This window comes from Kryptolebias marmoratus, linkage group LG20 (genome assembly GCF_001649575.2).
Source record: "Kryptolebias marmoratus isolate JLee-2015 linkage group LG20, ASM164957v2, whole genome shotgun sequence".
Classification (NCBI taxonomy): Eukaryota; Metazoa; Chordata; class Actinopteri; order Cyprinodontiformes; family Rivulidae; genus Kryptolebias; species Kryptolebias marmoratus.
The window spans coordinates 11422845-11445589 of record NC_051449.1 but is presented as its reverse complement, the minus strand read 5'-3'; the positions used below and the strand labels follow the sequence as shown (position 1 = coordinate 11445589).

The window sequence follows — 22745 nt, the reverse complement described above, 5'->3', positions numbered from 1 at the left end:
ACATCAGAAAATCAACAGTACATTTTTAAACAGTGTTTGAAGCTAAATGTGACAAAATTTAGGCATGAATTTTTAGCACAAGCTAAATGTGACAAAATTTAGGCATGAATTTTTAGCACAAGCTCCTTTACAAACGGCGCCCCATACAAAGACGCCACTGAGATCCACTGAAATCTGGTTCCAGCGACATGAAGGACAGTTCTGTGGGGCTGTTTTCAAGGCAACACATTCCATTTAGGTAAGTCCCGCTTTCCAAAGCTCACCTTCATGATGATGAAGAGGATGAGTGTGATGAAGACGTTGACCTGAGGGTGCTTCCAGGCGTGCTGTTGGTGGTGGCTGATGTAGCCGAACTCCTCGGCTACGCCCTGACGACACCACGTCTGGTTGTCGAAGAGCGCGACCAGAGACTCGTGCTGCGTCAGCTGACAAGACGACAGCAACACAAACAGCTGGGTTACACCGAAAACATCCACCTGCTGCAAGATGACGTTACTTTTTCACTAAAAGGAACAGCTGTCTAATAGCAAACAACAACAACAACAAAAACAAACAGAGAATGGTGATTTAGCGGCTTTATTTTGTATCAAAAAAAGAAAAAAAAAGTGACACTACTGAACATTCTGATTTTTACAAAAACTTCCCAATTGCAGTACATCCAGATCTTTTGAATTTCTTTAAAAAAAACATCTGCTTCAGTGTACTTTCATCTTTTAGCTACTGCCTGTCAAATTTTAGCTTTTAGCTAAGGTTAGGCAAAGTTGAGCACATTTAGCTTTAAACAACTGCTTTGTTAGTTTTTAATTTTACCTCCAGTTTTGTTCATTTTAGCTTTTAGCTACTGTTGTGCAAATTTGATCTTTTAGCTAAGGTTGTGCTAACCAGTTTTAGCTTTTAGGTACTGTTTTGATAAATGTAGCTTTCAGCTAGAGTTTTGCAAATTTTAGCATTTAGCTATGATTTCGTTTTCTATATTTAGCTTTTAGCAACTGTTTTGCTAATATTTGATATTAGCCAACATTTTGTTAACTTTAGCTTTTAGCTAATTTTAGCTTTTGTCAACAGTTTTAATTTTTTAGCTTTTGTTTGCGTATTTAAGCTTCTGTTCTGCTTATTTTAATTTTAACAAATCAGTCAAAGAGTCATTCTTCAACAAATTTCTGGAGTCAGCTAGCTGAGGACCGGTTTATAATCCTTAAATTATTTTACTAACAGCTCTGTTCTTGAGGCGCGTGCAGCAGACTGCAGGATATTTTACTCACAAACAAATGAACATGAATTATATCATTTTTATTTAAGGATTTTCTGGAATGTTCTCACAAAGTCACAACAATCCTAATAAAGGAAAGAGTTGCCATATTTGTGATTTTTTTTTAAAACAAAGTAATACACTAGAGAAACATCATCTGAGGCTGATGAGCCTCATTAGTTTTTCCCAGAGGTTATTCTGCCTGTTTTATTTTTGGTTAGGAGAATCTGAACGGCTCAAAGTGACACTGAATGACATCTAAATGATGCTGACTGCTCTGAGTGAAGGCTGCAGCTCGCAGCCAAACAGAAACCTTGTTATTTCTTCTTTTAAACACTGCTATAGGTTTTTATCACACCTCTGCAGAAAAAACACAAGCCTGTGAAATGCACGAAAATCATCGATCATATGGAGAAACCTCGCAGTTATTAAACGGCTTCTTAAACACGAGGATCTGAAGCTGCCAGCAGCTCGAAGCGCCGGGCCGAGCTTTCAACCTGTCAGGCGGGTTTTCTCACCTGTCCGGCCATGAACTGCCCGAAGCCCGGAGGAAATGTGAGCGTGGAGACCAGCAGGGTGACGAGGGCCGGGTACAGCAGCCGCCTGACAGGAAGAGATGGACTGCGGGGTCGTTAGTGGGATACTGATCCCATACTTTGGTGGATATATATATACAAAATCTTAAATATGTCAACGTGAACTAACTCCTCCAGCTGCGTTTGCTCAGAAAACCATCATTGTGACACAGAGTTCAGAGTTAGGAGGCAAAAAAACACAACAACATTTGACAAAATAACACAACAACAAAACCAGCAGTTTTTAAATGTGTTCTTAGTTAATGTGTTTTATTTTGGTGTTTTTGTTGATGCCTTCTGTTTTCTTGGATTTCAGTTTTCTTGTTGTGTTATTGTTATTGTTTTAGCTTTCTTAATTATTGTTCTTTTAGCTGTCTTTGTGTTTATTAAAGCTGCGGCGTTCGTCCTTTTCCAGAAATGTGGGCTCCCAGAAAAGCGGTTCTCTCCTGTGACGTGCAACTTGTTGTGGTGTGTTTGTTTTTTTGGTAAAAGTTGTTGTTAGTCCCGCTGCTGGGTTGAGTGTTGTAAGTGTTTTATTTTCTGTGGTTTTCTCCTTTTGTCGCAAACTTTCCAAAATGTTGCAGCTTCCATTTTTTTTTGTGGGGTTTTAGAAATATGAAGATTTTGTTTTGTGACGTTTCCTCCTTTTTGTTGTTTTTTGTACTCCTGATGTTTTAATATTTTCTGTTTTGCTCCTATGTTGTTGTAGCCATTTTCTGCATGTTGTTTTTAATATTTTTAGTTGAGCTACTGTTTGTGTGACTAAATGTTGCTAAAGTTTGTTTTGTCTCATTATAGAGTTGGTTTAAATGTTTGCTTTGATGCTGTATAAATCTTTTGTTGCCTTTTGAAAGTTTTGTTATTTATTTCTTTTTGTTGTCATGTTCTTAGTTTTATTTTAGTTTTTTGGTCCAAACTCTGCTGTGTTTTCACTTTACACAAACCCCTTGCTTTACATACTTGCAGCTGATCAGGGTGTATGTAATTTAAATATATATATATAAAACATTTGCTTCAGGTACTCACTTTCTCAGCAGAAACTTGTTAATGGTCTTTTGCTTCCTCATGCACTCAACAATCAGCCGGTTCAGGTAGACAAACAGAGCTCCACCGAAACCACACGCAATCCTGGGAACAGACCCAAACACGGCCTGTTCAGGGCTTTGTTTTGGTTTTCTCTTAAACATAAAACTAAACAGAAAAAAAACTATGTCATCTGGAAATCTGCAACAAGCTGGTTAAGTCAGTCTCCCCAGGATGCTTCATAGGAGGCGGCCAAACAACAGTTATTTTATTATTATTTATTTCCTATTAAAGCATTTCAGCTTCAGATTAAGTCGGTGCACGTTGTGGATCCAGCCTCTTGTAAGCAAATATGAATTGCCCTCCAGACTCCAAACAGCAAAGACTTTAGAAAACCGTCCAGGCCGCTTCGGGGAAAACAAACTCACCCGAGGATGGCAAACGCCGGCAGCTCCTGAAGGTCAAACGGGAAATCCAGACGGAAGCGTGTCTTAAAGAGAGCAGTGATCGTCTCTGAGGAAGAGAAGACTGTTCTCACTCTGCTGGCAACACGCTTTGAACGACAACAGAATCTGAAATCTGCTGACTTTTTTTTTTTTTTTTTTTAAATCAGGACACCAAAATACACGAGCGTTCATACTGATGCATCATAAATATCTGACTCATCCTTGGTCCAAAAAAAAAAAAAAAAAAAAAAAATCACAGCAACACATGAAAATATGCAGAGTAATGCTCTTCCTTTTACGTAAATATATTGTACCTTCCTCCTGGTTCCACACAGCCAGCACTCTGAATATAAAAGCACTGAAGGTGGCAGCAAAGAAGCCCCTCCAGTAGTTCCTCACTGCAAAAAAGGTTGACGTGACTTCAATGCTGAACAGCACACCTGCAACACAAAAACACAGTCAGATGTCCCCCACACTGAAGCTGCACTTTAAAGAAAAAGAAAAAAAACAATTTTGTTTCATTCATCCTAAAATAATAAATCATTTGCATGATCCATCTGCCTTTTTCCTTAGCCACACATTCAATTTTTTTTTAAACCAAATAGTTCAACAACAACGCTGTCTGTTCATTAAATAAGTAAAACTTAAGCAATTAATTCTTGAGATTTTCCAGATTTGGTCGTCAGTAGTTTGTGATAAATGGTCCCAGGGTGTGTTGGTGTGGCTGGTTCTTTTGTAAATGAAGTTTGCGAAGAACCGGCTGATCTGACGGCTGATGGATTCGATCTAAACGCTCGAAATGAACGAGAAAAGGCGTCAGTCATGTCACGAAACAGGCCCTGCCTGCATCCATCTTATTTGACCCAAAGTACACTCACAAAAGGACGAGTCATTAAAATTTATTTTAAGTCTATTGTGCGTCTCATTATAGGATTTTAGTTTGATTGTTCATAGATGATGAAAAAGACAATTAAGGCTGTCCTGTTATAAATTAATCAAATTTGAATGAGAACCGGATGCAATTTAAGCTCCTAAATTAAGAAAAAAAAAAGCAGAACAACCAAACACAACATTACATAATTGAGAATAAAAGAAAAACATAATTCAACCTAATCAGACATAATGATTTAGAAGATCAAAAATTTGGCCTCGTAACGACGTTAAAGGAAAAGAAAGGTCAAGAAGTTATTGCGGAGCTCAGGGAAAAAAATAAATGGAAATTTTAACATTTACATTTACATAAGTGGGCGAGTCCATCTGCTGACAAACAGAGGAGCAGCTGCAGAGTGGATCAAATGTGATTCATCACTTTAACATTTAAAGCAGCAAATAAAGTTTAATCTAGATTATTCTGACACTGAGTGGAGCATGGGAGAGAAGTGGGTTTTGACTCGAATATCAGGAGAAACTTTGAGGGTCAAAGAAATAAATTATTAATAAACTGTAGCTTAGAAACTTACAAAGTGTCTATTAGAAGCTGGCAGGGCAAATACAATTTCATTCAAGCTGTAACAGGTTGAAAATAAACTTATGAAAATTCAGTCTTTTCACTCTGTTTAAGTCTTTGTGATGAATAAATCGATATTATCACCACCTTACCTGTCACTGAGTTCCTTCAACATATTTGTCTTCATAATGATATTTAATACGTTTATACAATTATGTGTTTTTTTGGTACCAATATAAAATGTGAAATGTTTGGTCCCTTTTTTTTTACCATTTTTTACTGCTTATACCAAGAAAATACGCCAAAACATAATCATAGAATATTCATTTATCAAGTTCATGCTGTGCACTTTAAGACAGAGGATCAAATATACAATTTTCACCTAAATTACTCTGCAAGTTTTGATGATTCAACTCTGTGCAAAATAAAGCTTTGTCTAAAGGATGCCTTCAAAAAGAGTTGAATGCTTTTTGGAAAGTAAGTGTGTAAAGATGGCTATAAATATAAAAATATATTAAGACTCCATTGGTGATTCAAAGTGTTGCAGTCGTCCTAAAAATGTTTGAGAGGAGGTAAAATCTAGTCCAAAAAAAAGTGTAAAACATAAATAAAACAAAATGAGACATTTTGTACTTTATCTAGAGTTAAACAAATAAACAAAAAAAGAAGTAAGGTATAAAAAAATTCTCTAAAAACAGTATTTTGGATATTTTTGTCATAGTGAGTCAACTTCCATCAAACAATACTGGAAAAAAGCAGATACTTGGAGGCAGAGTTCGAGTGTTTGCAGACGATGTGATTTTGTTAGCTTCTTTAAGGTGGGCTCTTCGGCGCAGACTGGGACAGTCTGCAGCAGAGGGACGTGGTCGAGATGAGCCTAAGACCTTCTGAATGCACCCTCAGGGCTGGAGGAGAGCCGCTGACCCAAACAGGTGAGTTTAGGTATCCTGGGCTTGTGTTTGTGAGTGAGAGAAAGATGGAGTGTAGACTGAGCTGAGATTGGGACTGTGGCTAAAAAAAAAAAATGTGGGCCTTGTGGTAAAGAGAAGACTAAACCATATAAGCACAGATATGATCCCAGGATTTGGGTAGAAACTAGAAAAATGTAACGGTAAATGCAAAAAGCTGGACTCGAGGTATTCTAGACAAGGTGCTCAGAGACCCGGGAGGACGCTCAGAGAGAGCCACAGCTTCCTGGTGTTGGTAATCCAGTCGATTCAGGCATCTGATTGAGATGTCTACTGGGCCTCTTTCTTTGGAGGTTTTCCAGACAACCTCATGTGGCGGAAGTCTTCCAGGGTAGATCCTAAAATTCACTGAAGGGGTTACATATCTCATCTGGTCTCGGGATCCACCAGGAGCTGGAAAACATCGCTGAAGAGGAGAAGAAGGGTGTCTGGAATGTCCTGCTCAGCCTGTTACCGCCACCATGGCAAACCTCGGATGAGCGGAAGACAATGGATGGATGAATGGATGGACAGATGGGACCTCTGGTTGAGTCAACATGGAATGTTCCACAAGGAACGATGGGAAACATAAATATACATGTAAGATTCATGGCAGTCAGGCTTGTGGAGATACAGGACGTTGCTCTGGATTAAAGATTTAAGACTGATGCATTGACCAAGATTAGCATTCTCTACTACTTCAACCAGTTAGCTTCTGAATTTATCTACCATTCGATCTGCAGTTTCTGTGTCTTACCTCCGATTGGGGCGGCAAAGCAGCAGCCAACACCCACTGCGCAGGCAGCCGACAGCATCTCCGTGTTCCTCAACTCGTTCTGATCAACAAGAGTCATAGAGATGTACGCAAACAAAAAACACACGGGGCCGTACATTCAAGGATTTACAAACACAGATTCTAAAAGGTGCATGGATGCAAGCAAACGCCAACAAATGCACAGTAACAACACAAAAATGCAATATTTTACAAAACTGTACATAGAAGGTCCGAATGAAACCAGTGATTGTGAAATGAGATGTTAGTATGAAAGAAAAGGGGACAGAGATCGGTGCCTCGCTGCGACGGCTCACTGAACAGAATCAAACACGGCGCGGACAAACAAAAAGGACATCAGTCTGCTCCTGTTTCTGGTATGGACAGCGTGGAATATCAATGCTGATGGAACTGGCAGTGGAGAGGGGAAAAAAAAAAAAGCTTTCTAACTTGTGCGTTCATACCTTGCTTCCTTCAAAGGGCTCTTCCTTTAGCAGTAAAAGTGAACACAAAGACAGATGTGTGAGAGTGGAGGTTATTTCTCACTACATCAAACAAGCTTCAGCAAACACAGCCCTAATTCCACAGAGGACTGCATTAACATTTCTCCGACTGATCATGTTTAATGTCCACATAGGTGACCACTGGGCTGTTTGAGTCTTTGTGACTGCGCTGACAAGCGGATTTGGTTTTGTTTGTTTTTTGCTCCTTTTGGACATCGTGGCAGTCCATGTTCTTCCATATTGGTGCAGCGAGGAGAAACACAGCATCCAGAGCAGAAACTGAGGTTGAGGTGCGTGGAGGTGAGAGTGTGTCCTGGGGAATGGCAGAAATAATCATGGTTTTAGTCTTTTTTTTTATTCATAATTACCATATTTGTTCAATTCCTTTATAGTGGGTAAATATTCTCCAACCCAGATTCTTAATTACTGAAAATTTACACAAGTACCCTCCTATGATTACAGATGCTGAGTTTGAACCGTGAGCTGATTATAATCTGGATGGTTGCTCTTTGTGTTTTTTTTTTTCCCTGGAGGACTCATTTCCCAAAAAGAAGAATATATCAAAATCTGTTCCATCACATCACAGCACAGCGTTCCACTTAAACTCACTCCTTTATTAATGAGCTTCAGCCAAGAGAAGGAGGCGATCTGAAAGCTCAAACATTAAAAAATCTTTTTAATTCTCTCCATTTATTCAGCCAGTGGCAAACTCAATGATGATGGTTTTCAAAAGTGTTTTCGAAGCACACAAAGGGATTTTAAAAAAAAAATCATGTTCGTTTTTGCAATTCTGCTTTACAGCCAAAACATTACAACCATCTGTGCTGTGTTTTTTCCCCCCCCCTATTTTGTCTTGTATTGAAAGAAATGTTCCTGGATTCTCTTTTGATGGAGGCACGTTTTGAACGAAGATTATACTCAGCTACATTTTAAGTCCAAACTACTGAAATCCAAAAAAAAGACAATGATTCACAATCTGTGAGTGATCAAAATCAAAACACATTCAACGGGTTGTGAGCGGAAGATAAAGTTCAGAGAATAATGTAATATGGGTGGCTAAGTATATCATATATTAGATAAAAAGACGTGCTCAGAAATTCTAATTTTGTCCCCAGTGATCATTAGACTTCAACAGGTTCAGAACTTTTTTCTTTTTTGATAACAACCCCTAAATCTGTGACTTCATATTAAATATCCTAAAGTTCAAGTTAAATGATAACTCCCAATATTAATTCGCCTCCAACCATGCGTTAAAGATTTACACTTTGTCATTCTAAAGATAGAGATTCTTATCTGCTCGCTTCTAATAATTTCCGTCTTCCTCACCATGTAAATGCCACCGAAAACAGCAGCCATGAATTTACTCAGCAGAGCGGCGCACAGACTGGCGACGTGAACGAAGGGCCCCTGTGTGGGAAGGTGGAGAGAGATGTCAGCAAACAGGATACCAATTAAAGTACATTACAACACTATGCAGAGCACGCTGCAATCAGCATCTCTGAACAATGAAATCCTTTTAAAATTCAAACTCAAACCACTTCATGTATCAGCTATTACCCATAAAACATGCTGTTATAGTCACAGTTAGGACATTAATGCAATGAATGAAGTGGATTACAGTAAATCAAGGCAAAAGCACAACTTGTTTCAAGGCACCAGCTGAAAAAGGTTGACCTGATTTTAGAGACTGTCCAAACACACAAGTCTGAACAGCATGTTTGATTTAAGCATCAAAACTGAGGTCAGAAAAACAAATATAGCTCTTAGATTCCTAACAGCTGAGGTGATATTATCTAGAAGACTCCCAAGACTGAAAAAAAAAACTGGAGGGCCCAAATAAAATGACTTATAGTAGTTGAGAAAAATTCTGGGTGTTCAGAAATTCAAGCTGTAAGAGTTTCAAAGCTGCTGAGATCTGTTGGTTGTATAGGAAATGTACAAATAGGTTTCATCTGGATAAAACCGAAAATGATTTTGAAAAGGCAGAAAAGAAGAATACTGTAAATGCAGAACAGAAGAGAGCTGAGAACTGACCCCTGAGGTACACCAGAACTGACGCATGATTCATTAAAAGTGATGGCAAAGGTTGTGTTGGAGGGGTTTGAGTGTTTTAAATTCAGAGCCAAGTTTTTAAACTCGAACTCGTGGCTCTAAATGAGTCAAAAAGAAGCTGTGATTGACAGCATCAAAGGCACACTTCAGTTTAAAAGAAGTCGAATTGAGCTGCGACCTCCATCAGCACTCAGCAGCAGGTCATTAGTCACTTTAATGAGCAGAGGCTCTGATACCCCTACCTCTTTCCCCAGAGGCATCCCACTGCCCAGAGCGCAGGTCAGACCAATCACTTTGGCCACAAACGTCTTGAAAGTCAGATACTCCTTGAGAACCACCCCCCTAAGTATCGTTTTCATCTCAGGAATACCTGAACCTGGAAAGCAAGAGGAGAAAGAGAAACCAGGTGGGATGATGGAGTGCAGAGAAAAGATGAGGTGAAAGAAAGCAATCGCACCGAATGGGGTAAAAGATGAATAAATGAAGAGCAAAGGGATGGGAGGTGAGTGATTGATATTCATACAGTTTTGTGTGTGCACATCTCATCAAAGATACATTATATGAATGTCCTGCAGAGACTTGCAGCACATGTCCTTGGAGCCGTTAGTGTGAACTTCAGAGACAATTACATTTTTCAAACACAGAAAAATGACCATGAATTAGTAAAAGGGGCACATAAGTTTGTGCATAAATGTTATGTCTTACCCACAGCCTGAGGTGCCAGGATCTGAGTGAATCCTGCTGAGAAAGTAATGAGCACCACTGGATAGGTAACCCAGGCGATGTACTGGAGGAGCATGTTGCTGTCCAGGCCACCGTACATCCATTTCTGTGCTGCACACACACACACACACACACACACACACACACACACACACACACACACACACAAGTAAGTAATGTCACTTTTGTATGAAACGGCAGAAAATTAAACCACTCTGCTTTCTCTACTTTTGACTTTCTTTTTCACTTTCAGTCTGAATCTAATTATTATTTTTTTCCCCACCTTTGGCAGCTTGAGCCCTCATTAATCACTTGGTTCTAATAGCTGCAAACTTCAGAGGAAAAGAGTTAGAGAAGGAGGAAAAGCCACAAGCATCCAAACTAAATCAAAACAGAACGCATTTCCAGACGTGATAAGGCAATTTATGCCTATTTGATCTGAATAGTTTAGATAGGAGCGGACATTTGAGTATTTTGGAGGATCTCGAGAAGTCATGTTGCATGAGCAAAGCCAGAAATTTTGTGCTTGACGTGTCTGTGAGAGCTGCATGAAGGAGAAGACAACATGTTGTAGAAAAATAGGATTCACTGATAAGATACTGATAGGCTTTTTGAGAGGTGTAACAGAATTGTCCTGTACAGTGCATATCTGCTCAGAGTTCAGTGTTAGGTCATGCTGCCCTCGAAGTGACGCGGCCGTCCAGTGATGAGGAGACTCGTGGCGCTATGTCTTACTGATAAGCTCTGTCCAAATGAGCACTCTCACAATCTGAGGTCAGACAGATTCTGACACTTGGAGCTGACTCATCCCTGGGAGGTTCTGCTTGCCTTTTCTTTTGGAAAAAAAAGAAATAGTTCAAAATCAACAAGCTGCGTTTCCCTGTCTCCTTTATGTTTTTGCTATGATAATTTGGTGGCAGCGGTGGAATTCCTTGTGTGGTTCCTGCACCTGAGCTGAAGATAAAGCCTATGGCCACAGCACATAAAAGCCCCCCTGACAAAAAAAAGGCCTCAACACACAGGGAAGCAGAGCTACAGCTGGATTCCTGAATTTAAACGCAATAAGCTATAAGGTGAGATGCTTGGATTTAAGTTGCTTTTTTGTGTTTGTTTGTTTTTCACCTCTGAAGAGCAGCAACCCAGTTTTCTGACTTCTCTGTGATTGAACCACAAGGCAACTTTGCAGCCTTCGTGATTACAGTCATTCCTTTAGTCTCGCTCAGTCGCTTGTCTCTGTCTTACCTTCTTGGCAGAAGGCGATGGCGTAGTCCATGACCCAGCTGACCAGAGCCATGACCAGTCCCAGCAGAATGAGAAAGATCCAGTCCTCACCCACGCGCGAGATCAGGAACTTCTGGCAGCGAGACGCACACACTGAAGGCACAGAGACAGGAAGCGAGAGAGGAAACCACAACTTCAATCTCTGAGCAAAGTGTCCCCGAGCTCTGATGGGACTGAAGAGGCAGACAGGGCTTTGTAGTTTAGAAAAAGATGGGATTAAATAGATAAAAATCTGGATAAGTGTAGAAATAAGAAAAAAATCTTGTAATACATACAAATCTAAATGTCTGATGTCATCTTTTGGCTAATTTATCCCATCAAGCACATATTGCAACATTTTATTGTTCAGAATCTTGTCTTTTTACTTTGGAAAAATAGACATAATTATATCTTCACAATACAGTATGTTTTGTGGATGCTTGGAGTTTTTTGGTTTTTTTTTTGGTGTTTGAAGCAGAAAGCTTGAACACTACAAATATTTTTTTTTTGGTAAATTTACAGCAAAAGTTTGTACAAAATTTAGGGAAACACTGAGTCTGGAAAAGTGTGGATTATTAAAATGGAAAACTTGCAGGAGTTCTGGGGGGATATTTATGTTAGATTCGAATAAAAAGACGTGTCACAGGAACAAAATATAAAGGAAAGACAAGATGCTCGTCAGCTGAGGAGCAACAAAAGAACAAAAGATCTCTGGAACGCTTCTTTCAGTTTATAAAGTGAGAAAGGTACTAAACAGAAAATAAGACATAAGATGTTGAAAATCAGTCAAAAGAACTGCAAACTTTCATAAAACAAGAGGAAGATGAAAACATGACAACCATGCTCTTTGATTATTGTTTCTTCATCTTCTGTGTTGTGAAATTCTGGATATTCAGCTTGATTTTATGCAAACTTGCTGGTTTGCTTTGAAACTAAGACATGAATGCAGATTTCTTTTGATAAATTTGTTGTATATTATTCAGTACTTTAAGTAAATACAAAAACTCTTTATCATTAATGTAAAAAACCTTTTTTTCAGGACTCAGGGACAGTTTAAGCGAATTCAATTCAGGTCTAAAATTTAAAAACTTCCTAAAAACGTGAATTTTCAGAAAACAACACATTAATCACCAGAAGTCTGTGTGTTTATCTGACACTACTGAGAAGTTAAATGCAAATTAAGGCTATATATATATATATATATATATATATATATATATATATATATATATTTGCTTTAAAGCCTTTCTGAATCTAAATGGACTTGTGCAAATATGGTGACATGATTATAAACCCTGTTACATTATAATCCATAAATCTGAGTTAGGTCAGCTAAAAGAAGCATCACTGGACTCATTTTTCCTCTCCTGTCTGTGGACGCAGCCAAAGCCTAGAATTCATTTCCTCATCCAGAGGATTCATAGATGTGTCTGTCCCTGGAGGAGGTAAAAAAAATGTGCTACTAACACATATACGGATCCGTGTTTCCTGAAACCGCTTCAGCAGAGTTATGGCAAGTTTAACCGACTTAAGTCAACGGGAAAACTGTTAATGTCGAAAAATTAGAGCAGGATGTGGATAAAACAGTAAAACAGGCAAAGTCAGAGGCAGAAAAACTGGAATCAAAAAAAACTTTACTGTCTAAATCTCATAAAAAGATGAAAATTATCAGGAAAATGCAGCAAATCTTTACAGTAAGAACTAACTGGAGCAGCTGGGGCTCGGTGGTTAGAGCAGTCGTCCTCTAATGAGAGAGTTGGAGGTTCGATTCCACCATCGTGCCACATGTGGAAGTGCCCCTGGGCAAGACACTGAACCCCTCACTGCCTTTGATGTGCACCATAAGAGTAAGTACGTGATCTAAAGCACTGATTAGACTCTATAGAATGATTTATTCAGGTTAGCTTTACATAGATGTATCAGAGTGCTGTATGAATGTGTGTGGATGGGTAAATGAGGCCACAGATTGTGTTGTAAAGCACTTTGAGTTGCCCGGTTGGTTAGAAAGGTGCTTTATAAGTACAGTCCATTTACCATTAAACTCACTCACTCACTCACATTGTGTTGACACTTTAAATAAATACTTAACAGCGTAGCATTTACTATTTGAGGGAACGTTGCTAAACGCAGTTCAGAAATATTACCTTTTTTAATTAAATAATGTGTTTTTTACTCTTTTGTGATGTTGCACCTCCTAAACTATTCCTTTAATGTGTAATTAAAAATAATTATAGCATTTACTTTAGTGATTTGTCTTGTATTAAAAAAAGAAAAATACACATTATTCTCAAAACTATCTAAAGGTAAGGCTACATAATAGAAGACAAAGTCTGTCTTTGGTCATGTCAATAAAAACTTAACTGCTGCACACCTCCACAGATGGCGAAAGGCGATAATGTTTCTGCGGTTGTGTGTCTGTCTGTTAGCAGAATATCTCACGAACCACTGGATGGATTTTAATGAAACTCTTATAAAGTAATCACTGAATGTACATCTACAGCTGATTATTGTTTGGAATCAAGCCCATTCAAGATGGCCGCCACAGCTGACCAACATCAGCCAACACAAAAATGGCTATAACTCAGGTAATTTTACAAATATTGAGCTAACATGTGGCATGGTAGTAGCTGAGAGTTATCCTCAACACATAGTCCAAAAGCTAACTGATGTCTCACAATAATTGGAGAGATTACTCAAAACCTCATGCACAAGGTTTGTCCAAAGTGGCTGAAACTCTGTCATTTCACATCATAAAACCAATCTCAGTTTAAAACTCTGGACTATAATTTTTGGCAGGTGATTTGTGTAAGAAAAAATAATAAAAAATATTGCAGTAACTTTCTGTTGCGTGCAGGAGTCAGGTCACAACTGAGTCTCTGAAGGAAAGAAAGCACAACTGTGTGTTTGACAGGACAGGATGCCCAGCAGTCAGGCCACCTGCTGCACGGAAAGCTGCCAGCAGAGAATACACACATGCACACAGAGTAAACACGCAAACACTCATGTGCAGGGAGAACCGCTGGACTGCATGGACAACACACCAAGCTGACAAATAAAATAAAATAAAATAAAATAAAATAAAATAAAATAAAATAAAATAAAATAAAATAAAATAAAATAAAAGATAAGAGAGATAAATATTTTAAAAGGTAAACTTGTGCAGCTGTATTAAACTGAAATGTTTATTGCCCTTGTGAGAAAATCCAGAGTTTGCCATGTTTATTCCTTTGGCACTTATACACACAGGCATATTTTTATGAAACTACACACATGTATCAACCCCTAACCTTTACCTTCAATCAGATCTCTAATGCCAAACCTCACCCTGACGTCAAAAACTTTTTAAATCTTCAAACTGAGTCTCAAAGCTCCAACGGGCTGGTTAAAGTGCACAAGGAGACGGTAAAGTGTGCTCCTTTACATAAACCTCCTCCTAGAGATAGCTGTTTAAGTGCACACGTGCACGGAGCGTCTGGCACGCTCGCGGCCACATACTTCCGCGCACCATCTTGGCTCGCGCTCACATCCTGCAGACTCGTGGCCTTCGCAGATGTCTTCTATCCCTTCATAAAGATCACGCCCAACGGCGGGCGTTTTCGGCTCCTGCAATGCGTCACCGGACAGCAGCGTGCTTTTAATCAGGGGTGAGGCTGAAAACAGCCGGCCTCTTTTAGCTACGTGGAGTATATTCCAACATTTAGACCCAAACCTAATGCACCAAGGTCTAAAAATGAGAACTGAGTCACCAGCCATAAAATCCCTGACTTTCTTTTTTTTTTCTCCTTTCTTTCTTCTTCTTTTTGCAAGTCAAAATAAATTTCAGTTAGGTACACGGTTTTAGCTTTCCATCACGACTGGCTCCAGAGCCTTCAGCTGCATGTGTAGGCTGCCTTGTTCAAACGCTGCAGCCGCTGATCTGAAACGAGCCTCTCGCACTTGAAGTCCGTCACCCACGTAGATGCTGTTCCCACACAGATGCATAAGAGGAAAATACTGAAACTCCCACTTCCTCTAAAACCCTGACGGAAGCCTCTCTCTCTCTCTCTCTCTCTCTCTCTCTCTCTCTCTGTGTGTGTGTGTATTACCTAAGAGGAGGCTGACCAGCTTGAGCATCTGAAGAGGAGTCTAAAAATACGAGCAGCTCTTGATCTACGAGCATACGCTGCAGACGGGGCGCGCACAAATCACCGGCTGCTGATCCCACAATGATGGTTTCAAATGGTTTCCTTTAGAGCAAGCCGGCGAGGCTGAACTGATCTAGTGCAGCTTTCACCTGTGGAGCAATCCATCGCACTTTAATCAGACCAATATAGACACTGGGGGACGGGGCCGAGATTGATTTTTAAAACTATCAAGCTGACTCACTTGTGCAAGAACACATATAAAAAAAAAACAGAAGAGATTTTATAGTTTCCTTTTCTAAATTTTAGTGTTATTTCACGATAAATTGTGACTACAATTAACTCTCCATAATGTAATGGATCATTTTGTAATTGCATTAACAACATAAATTAAAAAAAGAAAAACATCTAAAAGCCATCTTAAAGCAGGGGATGAGGTAAAGCTAGAGCTAGAGTTTATTTCTAACAGGACTGATGAGCTAAAGGCTAGTCTGAGCAGGACCAAGAGCAATATGGATTGCTGTCATCTTAAAGCAACTCCAACCTAAAAAAAACCTGCACAGTGGTTCAAGTTAAAGATATTTTAAAAACGTTTATACTGTTATCAGTTTGCATGTGTTTTTGCTTTGAGCTCTACGGTTGTTTGCTAGTGCAAACAGTGGCAGCAGCAGCTAACTGTAGCACTTCCTATGCAGCCCGGGCCAGGAATATCATAACATTGCTGCCAGAGTAATTGTGTAATGCAAAATTGACAGAAATGTAAATGTCTATAAAACAGCTTTTGAACTAACTGCTATAAAGTTTTTTTTTCTTAGACTGACGTTATTTTAAGACAACAAAAATCCAGTTTGGTCTTGGCTCGGCTCGGACTAGTTGCTAGCTTGTCAATTTGGTCAAAATTAAACTATATTTCCCCTAAACCTGAGGTTGTTCAAAGAGATAGCTACAACAGGTAAGATATTGATTGTCTATTTCTTCAGAATGTCTAATTATTCAGCAGAAGGTTTACAGCCTAAGTCCAAAATGAAGCTGATTTGCTTTAATATGTTTAAACTTTAAGGTTGTGCAAAATTTCTCTGTGTTTGTTACAAAAATATCTCTTGAACTGCTCAGTAGATTTTAACGAAACTTTCAGAAAGGAATGAATGTGTGTCCATCTACAGCTGATTAACTTTTGCAGTCAATCCAGTTTAAAATGGCCACCACATCTAATCAAAAATATTGCTATAACTCTGTCGGTTGTACAGATATTGAGCTAAAATTTGATGCGTTAGTAGCTGAGAGTCCTCTACAACATTAGGTTGTGCATTTTGTTATTTTCAAGGTTTGAACAGCTACAGCGCTGTTATTTGTCACCATTTTAATTTAAAACTCTGGCATGAGAGGCGGCGGGCGACAGGAATTCCTTCATTACTTATCATCCATCAGGAGAATTAAGCTCTACTGTTTGGACATTAAATATTTACAGCGCATTTCTAAACAGCTTTATTTTTCTCCATTTAAAAAAAACAACTTAATTTCAGATGATGATGCAGTCCATTTTCTGAAAGCCGTTTTTGTCCCATCCTCATGTTTGGACAGGTGGCCACCGACACGTCAGATGCAGAATATTTTTCCCATCACCAAAAAAACAAACAAGACTATATCAAACATTTTAAATATGCAGGTAAAACGCATTCCTGTGTGTCTAATGCCAACAAGGGAACATAATGAATAATTTTCTATGAATAAACTTTTTAATAAATTGAATTCACACGTAACTTCATCGTAGATGTTGTGTTTAGTCAAGCTTTTATCTTCCATCCCTACAGGTTTATCCATTAAATCAATACGAGGCAGGTGCATGGTGGAGCTGACTGATGGAAAATAAAAACTACAATGTGCTTCTTTTTGAAGCCTCCTCTTGGTTTCACCCGCTCGTGCAATCTGTCACTCCATTATTGAAAGACACATCCGACTGAAGTGAAGCTCTCTTGTGGTGCCACTCCCTTATCCGCAGTCATCTGGGAAGACTAGACGTGAAATAATCTGACAGTTTGCATCAGAGTTCAGCTCACACGAGTGAAAATACACATACACACACACAGTAAAGCAAACGCTTCTGCACAGACACACTGGCGAACACACTGCGGCCCACTGGCAGCCAGCAGAGGGTGCAGACACTGAGGCAGCTCTTGTTAACTGGAGGTTGTTGCTCAGATCAGTCACATTCAATCTCGTTCACAGCCTCGCCTGCTCCCCAGTGTCAGGTAGCTGCTCTGCTGTGCTTTAAGAAGTCGATGTTTGAACACAAGCTGGGTGTCCACTGGAGCGCCGCATCGGCCTGACCTTCAGGACACATCGGTTCGGCCTCGTTGAGTGATCGACACTTACTCTGGCACTTTGCGCAGGGATCCTTCTCGTACTCCAGCAGATCCGCAGCTCGGCTCCGGACGCTGGTGTTCCGCCGCAGTCCATCTCGCACCCCTCCATCCCGTAGGCGGGCTGCCTCTTCCTTGGCATACACACCCAGCTCCTGCGTGTAGCGCCCATACATCTGTGTACACAAAAGGCAGAAGGAAAAAAAAAAAGAAAAAAGAAAGAGAAAGCCTTTATGAAGACGGCAGAAATAAGAGGCCGTATGATTCATCAGGGTTTCCGTTTAAAAGCTGACATCACACAGTGAGACATCTGGCTTGTGCAAACACTCTGAGGTTTAAAGTCAGAAGCAGGTGTCGGAAAAATACAACTGAAACGCTGGTTTTCACGCTCTTCTTTAATCTCCAAGAATCGACCGAGCTTTCTCAGTCGTCATGAGGAGCCTTTTTCTCAGACTGATGAGCAGACAATAACCTCCACCTGTCAGAGCCCAACTGATTAACTCTGCAGGGCTGCCACACAATTGACTCCTGATAATGAGAGGCAGACCTCACTGCTTGTATAAAAACTGTGCCAAACCCAGTGTGTGTTATATCTGCAGTTTTGGCTAGAGTGTAGTTCCTCACACCATAATGGAGCTTTTTAAGTGGCTGTTTGGTGTTGTCCTGATTTGTGGCACTTCTGCCCAGAGTTATTGGATGCCCCCTCTGGTGCAGAAACCTGAGCCTTCACCTCCTTTTCAGGCTCCCCAGCAACTGTCTAAGGTCCCTCCACCTGCAGCTCCTTTTGAAAAATGTAACGTGGAGGAGGACCAGAAGATCCACTGTGGGAGTCCAGAAATCACAGCTGAACAGTGTGAAGCCATCAGCTGCTGTTTTGATGGGCGTCAGTGCTACTATGGGAAAGCTGGTATGTTTTAAATCTCTCAAAATGGTTCTGTTGAGTGGCGTGAAATGTCTAAGCAGCTGTAACAAACCCACTCGTTTTGTCTCAGTGACTGTGCAGTGTACCAGGGATGGTCAGTTTGTGGTCATTGTGGCCAGAGACGCCACTCTGCCACCTATCGACGTCAATTCTATCAGCTTACTTGAGACGAGCGACGCTGTCTGCGGCCCAGTCGATGGCACCTCAGCCTTTGTGATCTTTCAGTTCCCTGTGACGGCTTGTGGCACTGCTCTTAAGGTGGGGAGTGGATCGTGACCAATTTAATGTAGCTACAGGTCATGAAATTACAACCTGAAGGGTCCATTTTCTGCAGTATTTGCCGGTTAAAGTAAAAATGTGAACCTCTTACACTGACTGTGGTGTCTTGATGGCTCATCTTCATCAGGATGAAGATGGCTACATTGTCTACGAGAATCACATGTCCTCATCATATGAAGTGGGAGTTGGACCCAGAGGATCAATCACCAGGGACAGCCATTTTGAGTAAGTCTGTGTCAGAGTTGTAACTCTGAAGCGCTTGCCTCACGAGCTCAATTACCGGAAAGAGTGCTTTTAGTTTAAAGACTGAACTTTGAATGAGGCAACAATGTTCCTTATGTTTTGACCTTAAGGTGTCACACAGTCCAGAACAGCTTGTAAAACCTGAAGCAAAGGCCTTGAAGACATGACACCTCACAGCATGTTGTCACCCAGAGACAAATATGATCTAAAGCTTTTTTTTAATGTGGTAGAGTAAAATGACAAAGTAAGATGTTTAACTCTAAGTTTTGGGCACATTTTCTAAGGCTGGGCCACTGATTTAAATGCTTAAACATGTTAAATATCAACTTGTTCCCTTATGGAAACCACCTGGCTCTCAAGGAAGCGTAGTTCACCATGCATGTATTAAACATCAAATGTTAATGGTCCTCAGAACTATAATAGCTTCAGGCAAGTTTTCTCAGATCACATTGAAAGTACAGAATGTATTGACTTTTCCCATGAAGCTTTAACACCCACATGTTTGCTGCCTTAATGGACAGTAGCGATCCCTATCAGGATGTATAATGGTGGTTCTCTGCCAACAGGCTGCTGTTCCAGTGCAGATACTCCGGCACAACTGTGGAGGCTCTGGTCTTGGCGGTGAACCCTGTTCCTCCCCCACTGTCTGTGGCAGCTGCAGGACCCCTGAGAGTTGAGCTCCGACTTGGCAATGGACAATGTCACACAAAGGGATGTATAGAAGGTGGGACTGGTCCAGACTTGAGTTTAAGTTGTGTGTTTTTTTTTTTTTTTTCCCTTGACTTGACAGTTGTGTTTTTGATTGCAGAGGTGGCAGCATACAACTCCTTCTACGCAGCGTCAGATTACCCCATCATTAAAGCGTTGAGGGAACCAGTTTTTGCTGAAGTGCGTCTCTTGGAGAGGTCTGACCCGAACATCATTCTGAACCTGGAGCACTGCTGGGCCACTGCTACCCCAAACCCTGATGGTCTGCCACAGTGGGATCTGCTGGTTAATGGGTATAGAAATGATTGTTAAATGTAAGACTTTAGCTTTTTATCTTGCTAACTGAGCGTCTGCTGGCTACAGGTGTCCCTACCATGACGACAGATACCAGACTACAGTGGTTCCTGTGGATGCCTCTTCTGGTCTCGAGTTCCCAACTCACTACAAACGTTTCATCAGCAAGATGTTTTCGTTTGTAGCTCCAGAGACATTTGCTCCTCAAAAAGACACGGTACGTATGAACTGAAACCTTCATTTAAAATTACTGCAGCATCTTGGTAACACTAACCTTGCTGTGATTTACTTCCAGGTGTTTATCCACTGTGCTACAGCTGTCTGTCACCCAAGCAGCACAACCTCTTGTGAGCAGCAATGTCACAGGCAACGTGAGTATTGATTTACCTAAAGCTGCTGCAGATGGTTGCAACAAATTTAAAACTTGATGCTTCAAAGAATTTGTCCAAGAAAACCTTAAAGCTAGTCACAACTCCATGAAAAGGAATCTAAAATTGTCTGAAAAAGATAAACTTGAGTATTCACTGACTTGCCACTGCTGTGCTGACCAGGCTCTGCAGCATCTTGACAAATGGCACATGATTCAAGCAACACAAGGCTTCCATTTTGATAGGAGTACTAACATAATATTTTCATGACTTGTACCTTAAATCACCAACAAGCTTTACTCTAATGCAGTGAATGAGCTTTTAGCTTCTAAATGGAGTGCAGCAGACCCTTGTGATCCCAATTTGACTTTTAATGCACAAATGCTGTTAAATGGATGCAATGAAAGCCTGAACTGAGTATATGGAATCTCCTTTTTGGTTAAAGTAATAAAATGTCACTGTGGTCCAACTATAGATTTTGGAAACTGTCAAATTAAACCATCTACTGGAAGTCTTAAAGCTGCAACAGCACACCTAAAGGGATCATGCTTCACAAAAAATTTTGTAACTTCTTGCAGGAAGAGCTGCAGTAATGAAAGTCCCCTCAAGCCAGAGGACTTTGGTCTCAAGTGGTGAAGTGATCCTGACTGAGAAGCTGAAGATGTGAACTCACTCAAAGCCATTTCAGATTTTTAATAAAGCTGTTAAAGCTCAAACTTTGACTTTTCTCTTCCCTAAAATTGTTTTGCTCTGTTCAGTTGGCAATGACAACTTGCGCTGGGGGAATTAAAAGGTACAAATGAAAAGATTGAATAAAACTTGACTGAAAGTGAACATTCACAACCTAAGCAATGAAACTTGTAAAGTGTCTGCAGAAATTTAACTTTTTGGGGGTAGCAAAAGTGGGTTGGCAGCCAGGTTTTTCTTTTTTTTAAAGCACTTGCTGCCTAAACTCCCAAATGGGTGGGGTTGCAGCCCTTCATTTAAAAGCACTCTACAAAACTGAGTTGGGGCCACAAAGCTAGTCTAACATATTTTATCAAAGGGGATGCCACTACCTCATGAATCCTGTTTGTAGAACCTGTTCCAAAAATGTATTGTAAAGGCTTTTAAGAAATAAACATGGATTAAATTGAATCTAAAGCTGTGACATGAAGGGAAATCTGACACTTGGACTGACTGTAAATGGGGAAACTGAGGTAGGAAGTGCATCTGTTAAACTTTTTTCACACTTAAATTGGGAGGAAAAATGCCCACTTATGAATGAAACATGAATGTAGTCATGTGGGTTAAAGTTGTAATCATTTGATGCTGCACCTTTCATGACAAGTATGACACAAACTTTCAGTTTTCTGTTCAAAGCATTAAGTCGCATGAGCTTACAGACTCCTTGTTCCTCCAATCTTTAACAGCGCTACATGTAGCAGCAACTTGCAACGTCTCCTTTACTGCTGTGCACCACCTCCTCCTTTGTTTCCCCCATATCTCATTGAGATGGGCATCACGACTCCCGCAGCCTAACACTCTCTGCTTGCATGAACATGAAGGTGCAGAGGGAAAGCAGAGCAGCTGTATAGGTTCAGTGTGACTGGGCTGTCAGGATGCTGATCTCCCTCCACTTTTAACCTCTGCCCTGCTGGAAGGCATTAAAGCGAGAGGCAGCTTTGCATCATTTTCAGAAAGCAGCAGTGCCTCATCTATAAGCCGCACGGCAGAATTCTCAGAGGAATCTGCCAGGAGATGTGAAGTGACGGCGGCAGCTCCTGTGTGGACATGCATTCTTATACCCGCGGAGTGGAAGTGTAAACAGGTTTTAACCTCAGGAATGCTGGCAATTAAAGCGAGGGATGCAGATGAGTTTACACGTGCAGGACCGCAAACGCTGAGAGAAGGAAGCAAATGAGGCATGGGGAGACAAAAAGATGATTAGAGCAGAATGAGGCCATTTAGTCACTTTTAAACCAATGAAGGATTGTTATTCTGATCCGTTTACAGCCTGTTAGGGTGGCAGGGAATATTTAGTCATAAAAAAGCTGCAATGTTGAGGAAAAACAATCTTTACGCCACAATGGTCAACCTAATTTCTAAAGCAGAACGACAAGAGGGCAATATTATTTATTCAAAGTTTATTCCAATTTTTTTTTCAGAAGAGCAGAGCTGCACTATTTTTGCAACTTTAAGCTGTCAATAACTGTGACTGTGTTATCGTTGCTGCTCTTCCAGCTTTTGTGGCCCTTCAGCAAGCTTTTTACATGAAAAAAGCATATTGTGATTCATAGCTGCGCTAACAATGCTCTCTGTCACAAATGACTAACAGCTGCTTAGAGTATTATCGGCTTGTTAAATAGCTCTCGTCAGTTGTTATCATTCCCAAAATAACGCCTGCAACAACTAGTGGTCCAGAGGGTACGCATCATACATCACACGTCTGATTATTGATACCTGCGGAGTGA

General features: G+C 40.3%; 2 protein-coding genes across 4 annotated transcripts in view; one reads left to right on the top strand and one right to left on the bottom strand.

Annotated features, from left to right (window-relative positions):
• The window catches only part of clcn2a (chloride channel, voltage-sensitive 2a), a 47463-nt gene that overhangs the window by 12875 nt on the left and 11843 nt on the right, over positions 1-22745 (bottom strand). For all 3 annotated transcript variants that reach the window (XM_017422458.3, XM_017422461.3, XM_017422459.3), the window contains exons 2-13: positions 17492-17654; positions 10980-11111; positions 9720-9848; positions 9257-9390; positions 8289-8369; positions 6924-6947; positions 6445-6523; positions 3608-3733; positions 3276-3360; positions 2851-2952; positions 1768-1870; positions 264-425 (exon numbers count right to left, since the gene is read on the bottom strand). In XM_017422458.3, the coding sequence (XP_017277947.1) occupies positions 264-425; positions 1768-1870; positions 2851-2952; positions 3276-3360; positions 3608-3733; positions 6445-6523; positions 6924-6947; positions 8289-8369; positions 9257-9390; positions 9720-9848; positions 10980-11111; positions 17492-17654 (1320 nt within the window). The remainder of the gene's footprint in view (positions 1-263; positions 426-1767; positions 1871-2850; positions 2953-3275; positions 3361-3607; positions 3734-6444; positions 6524-6923; positions 6948-8288; positions 8370-9256; positions 9391-9719; positions 9849-10979; positions 11112-17491; positions 17655-22745) is intronic.
• zp2l1 (zona pellucida glycoprotein 2, like 1) lies at positions 18057-21008 on the top strand. The gene is made up of 8 exons (XM_017422463.3): positions 18057-18385; positions 18471-18658; positions 18807-18904; positions 19489-19646; positions 19731-19923; positions 19994-20141; positions 20220-20295; positions 20871-21008. The coding sequence occupies exons 1-8, from the start codon at positions 18109-18111 to the stop codon at positions 20957-20959; spliced, it is 1227 nt and encodes a 408-aa protein (XP_017277952.1). The 5' UTR covers positions 18057-18108; the 3' UTR covers positions 20960-21008.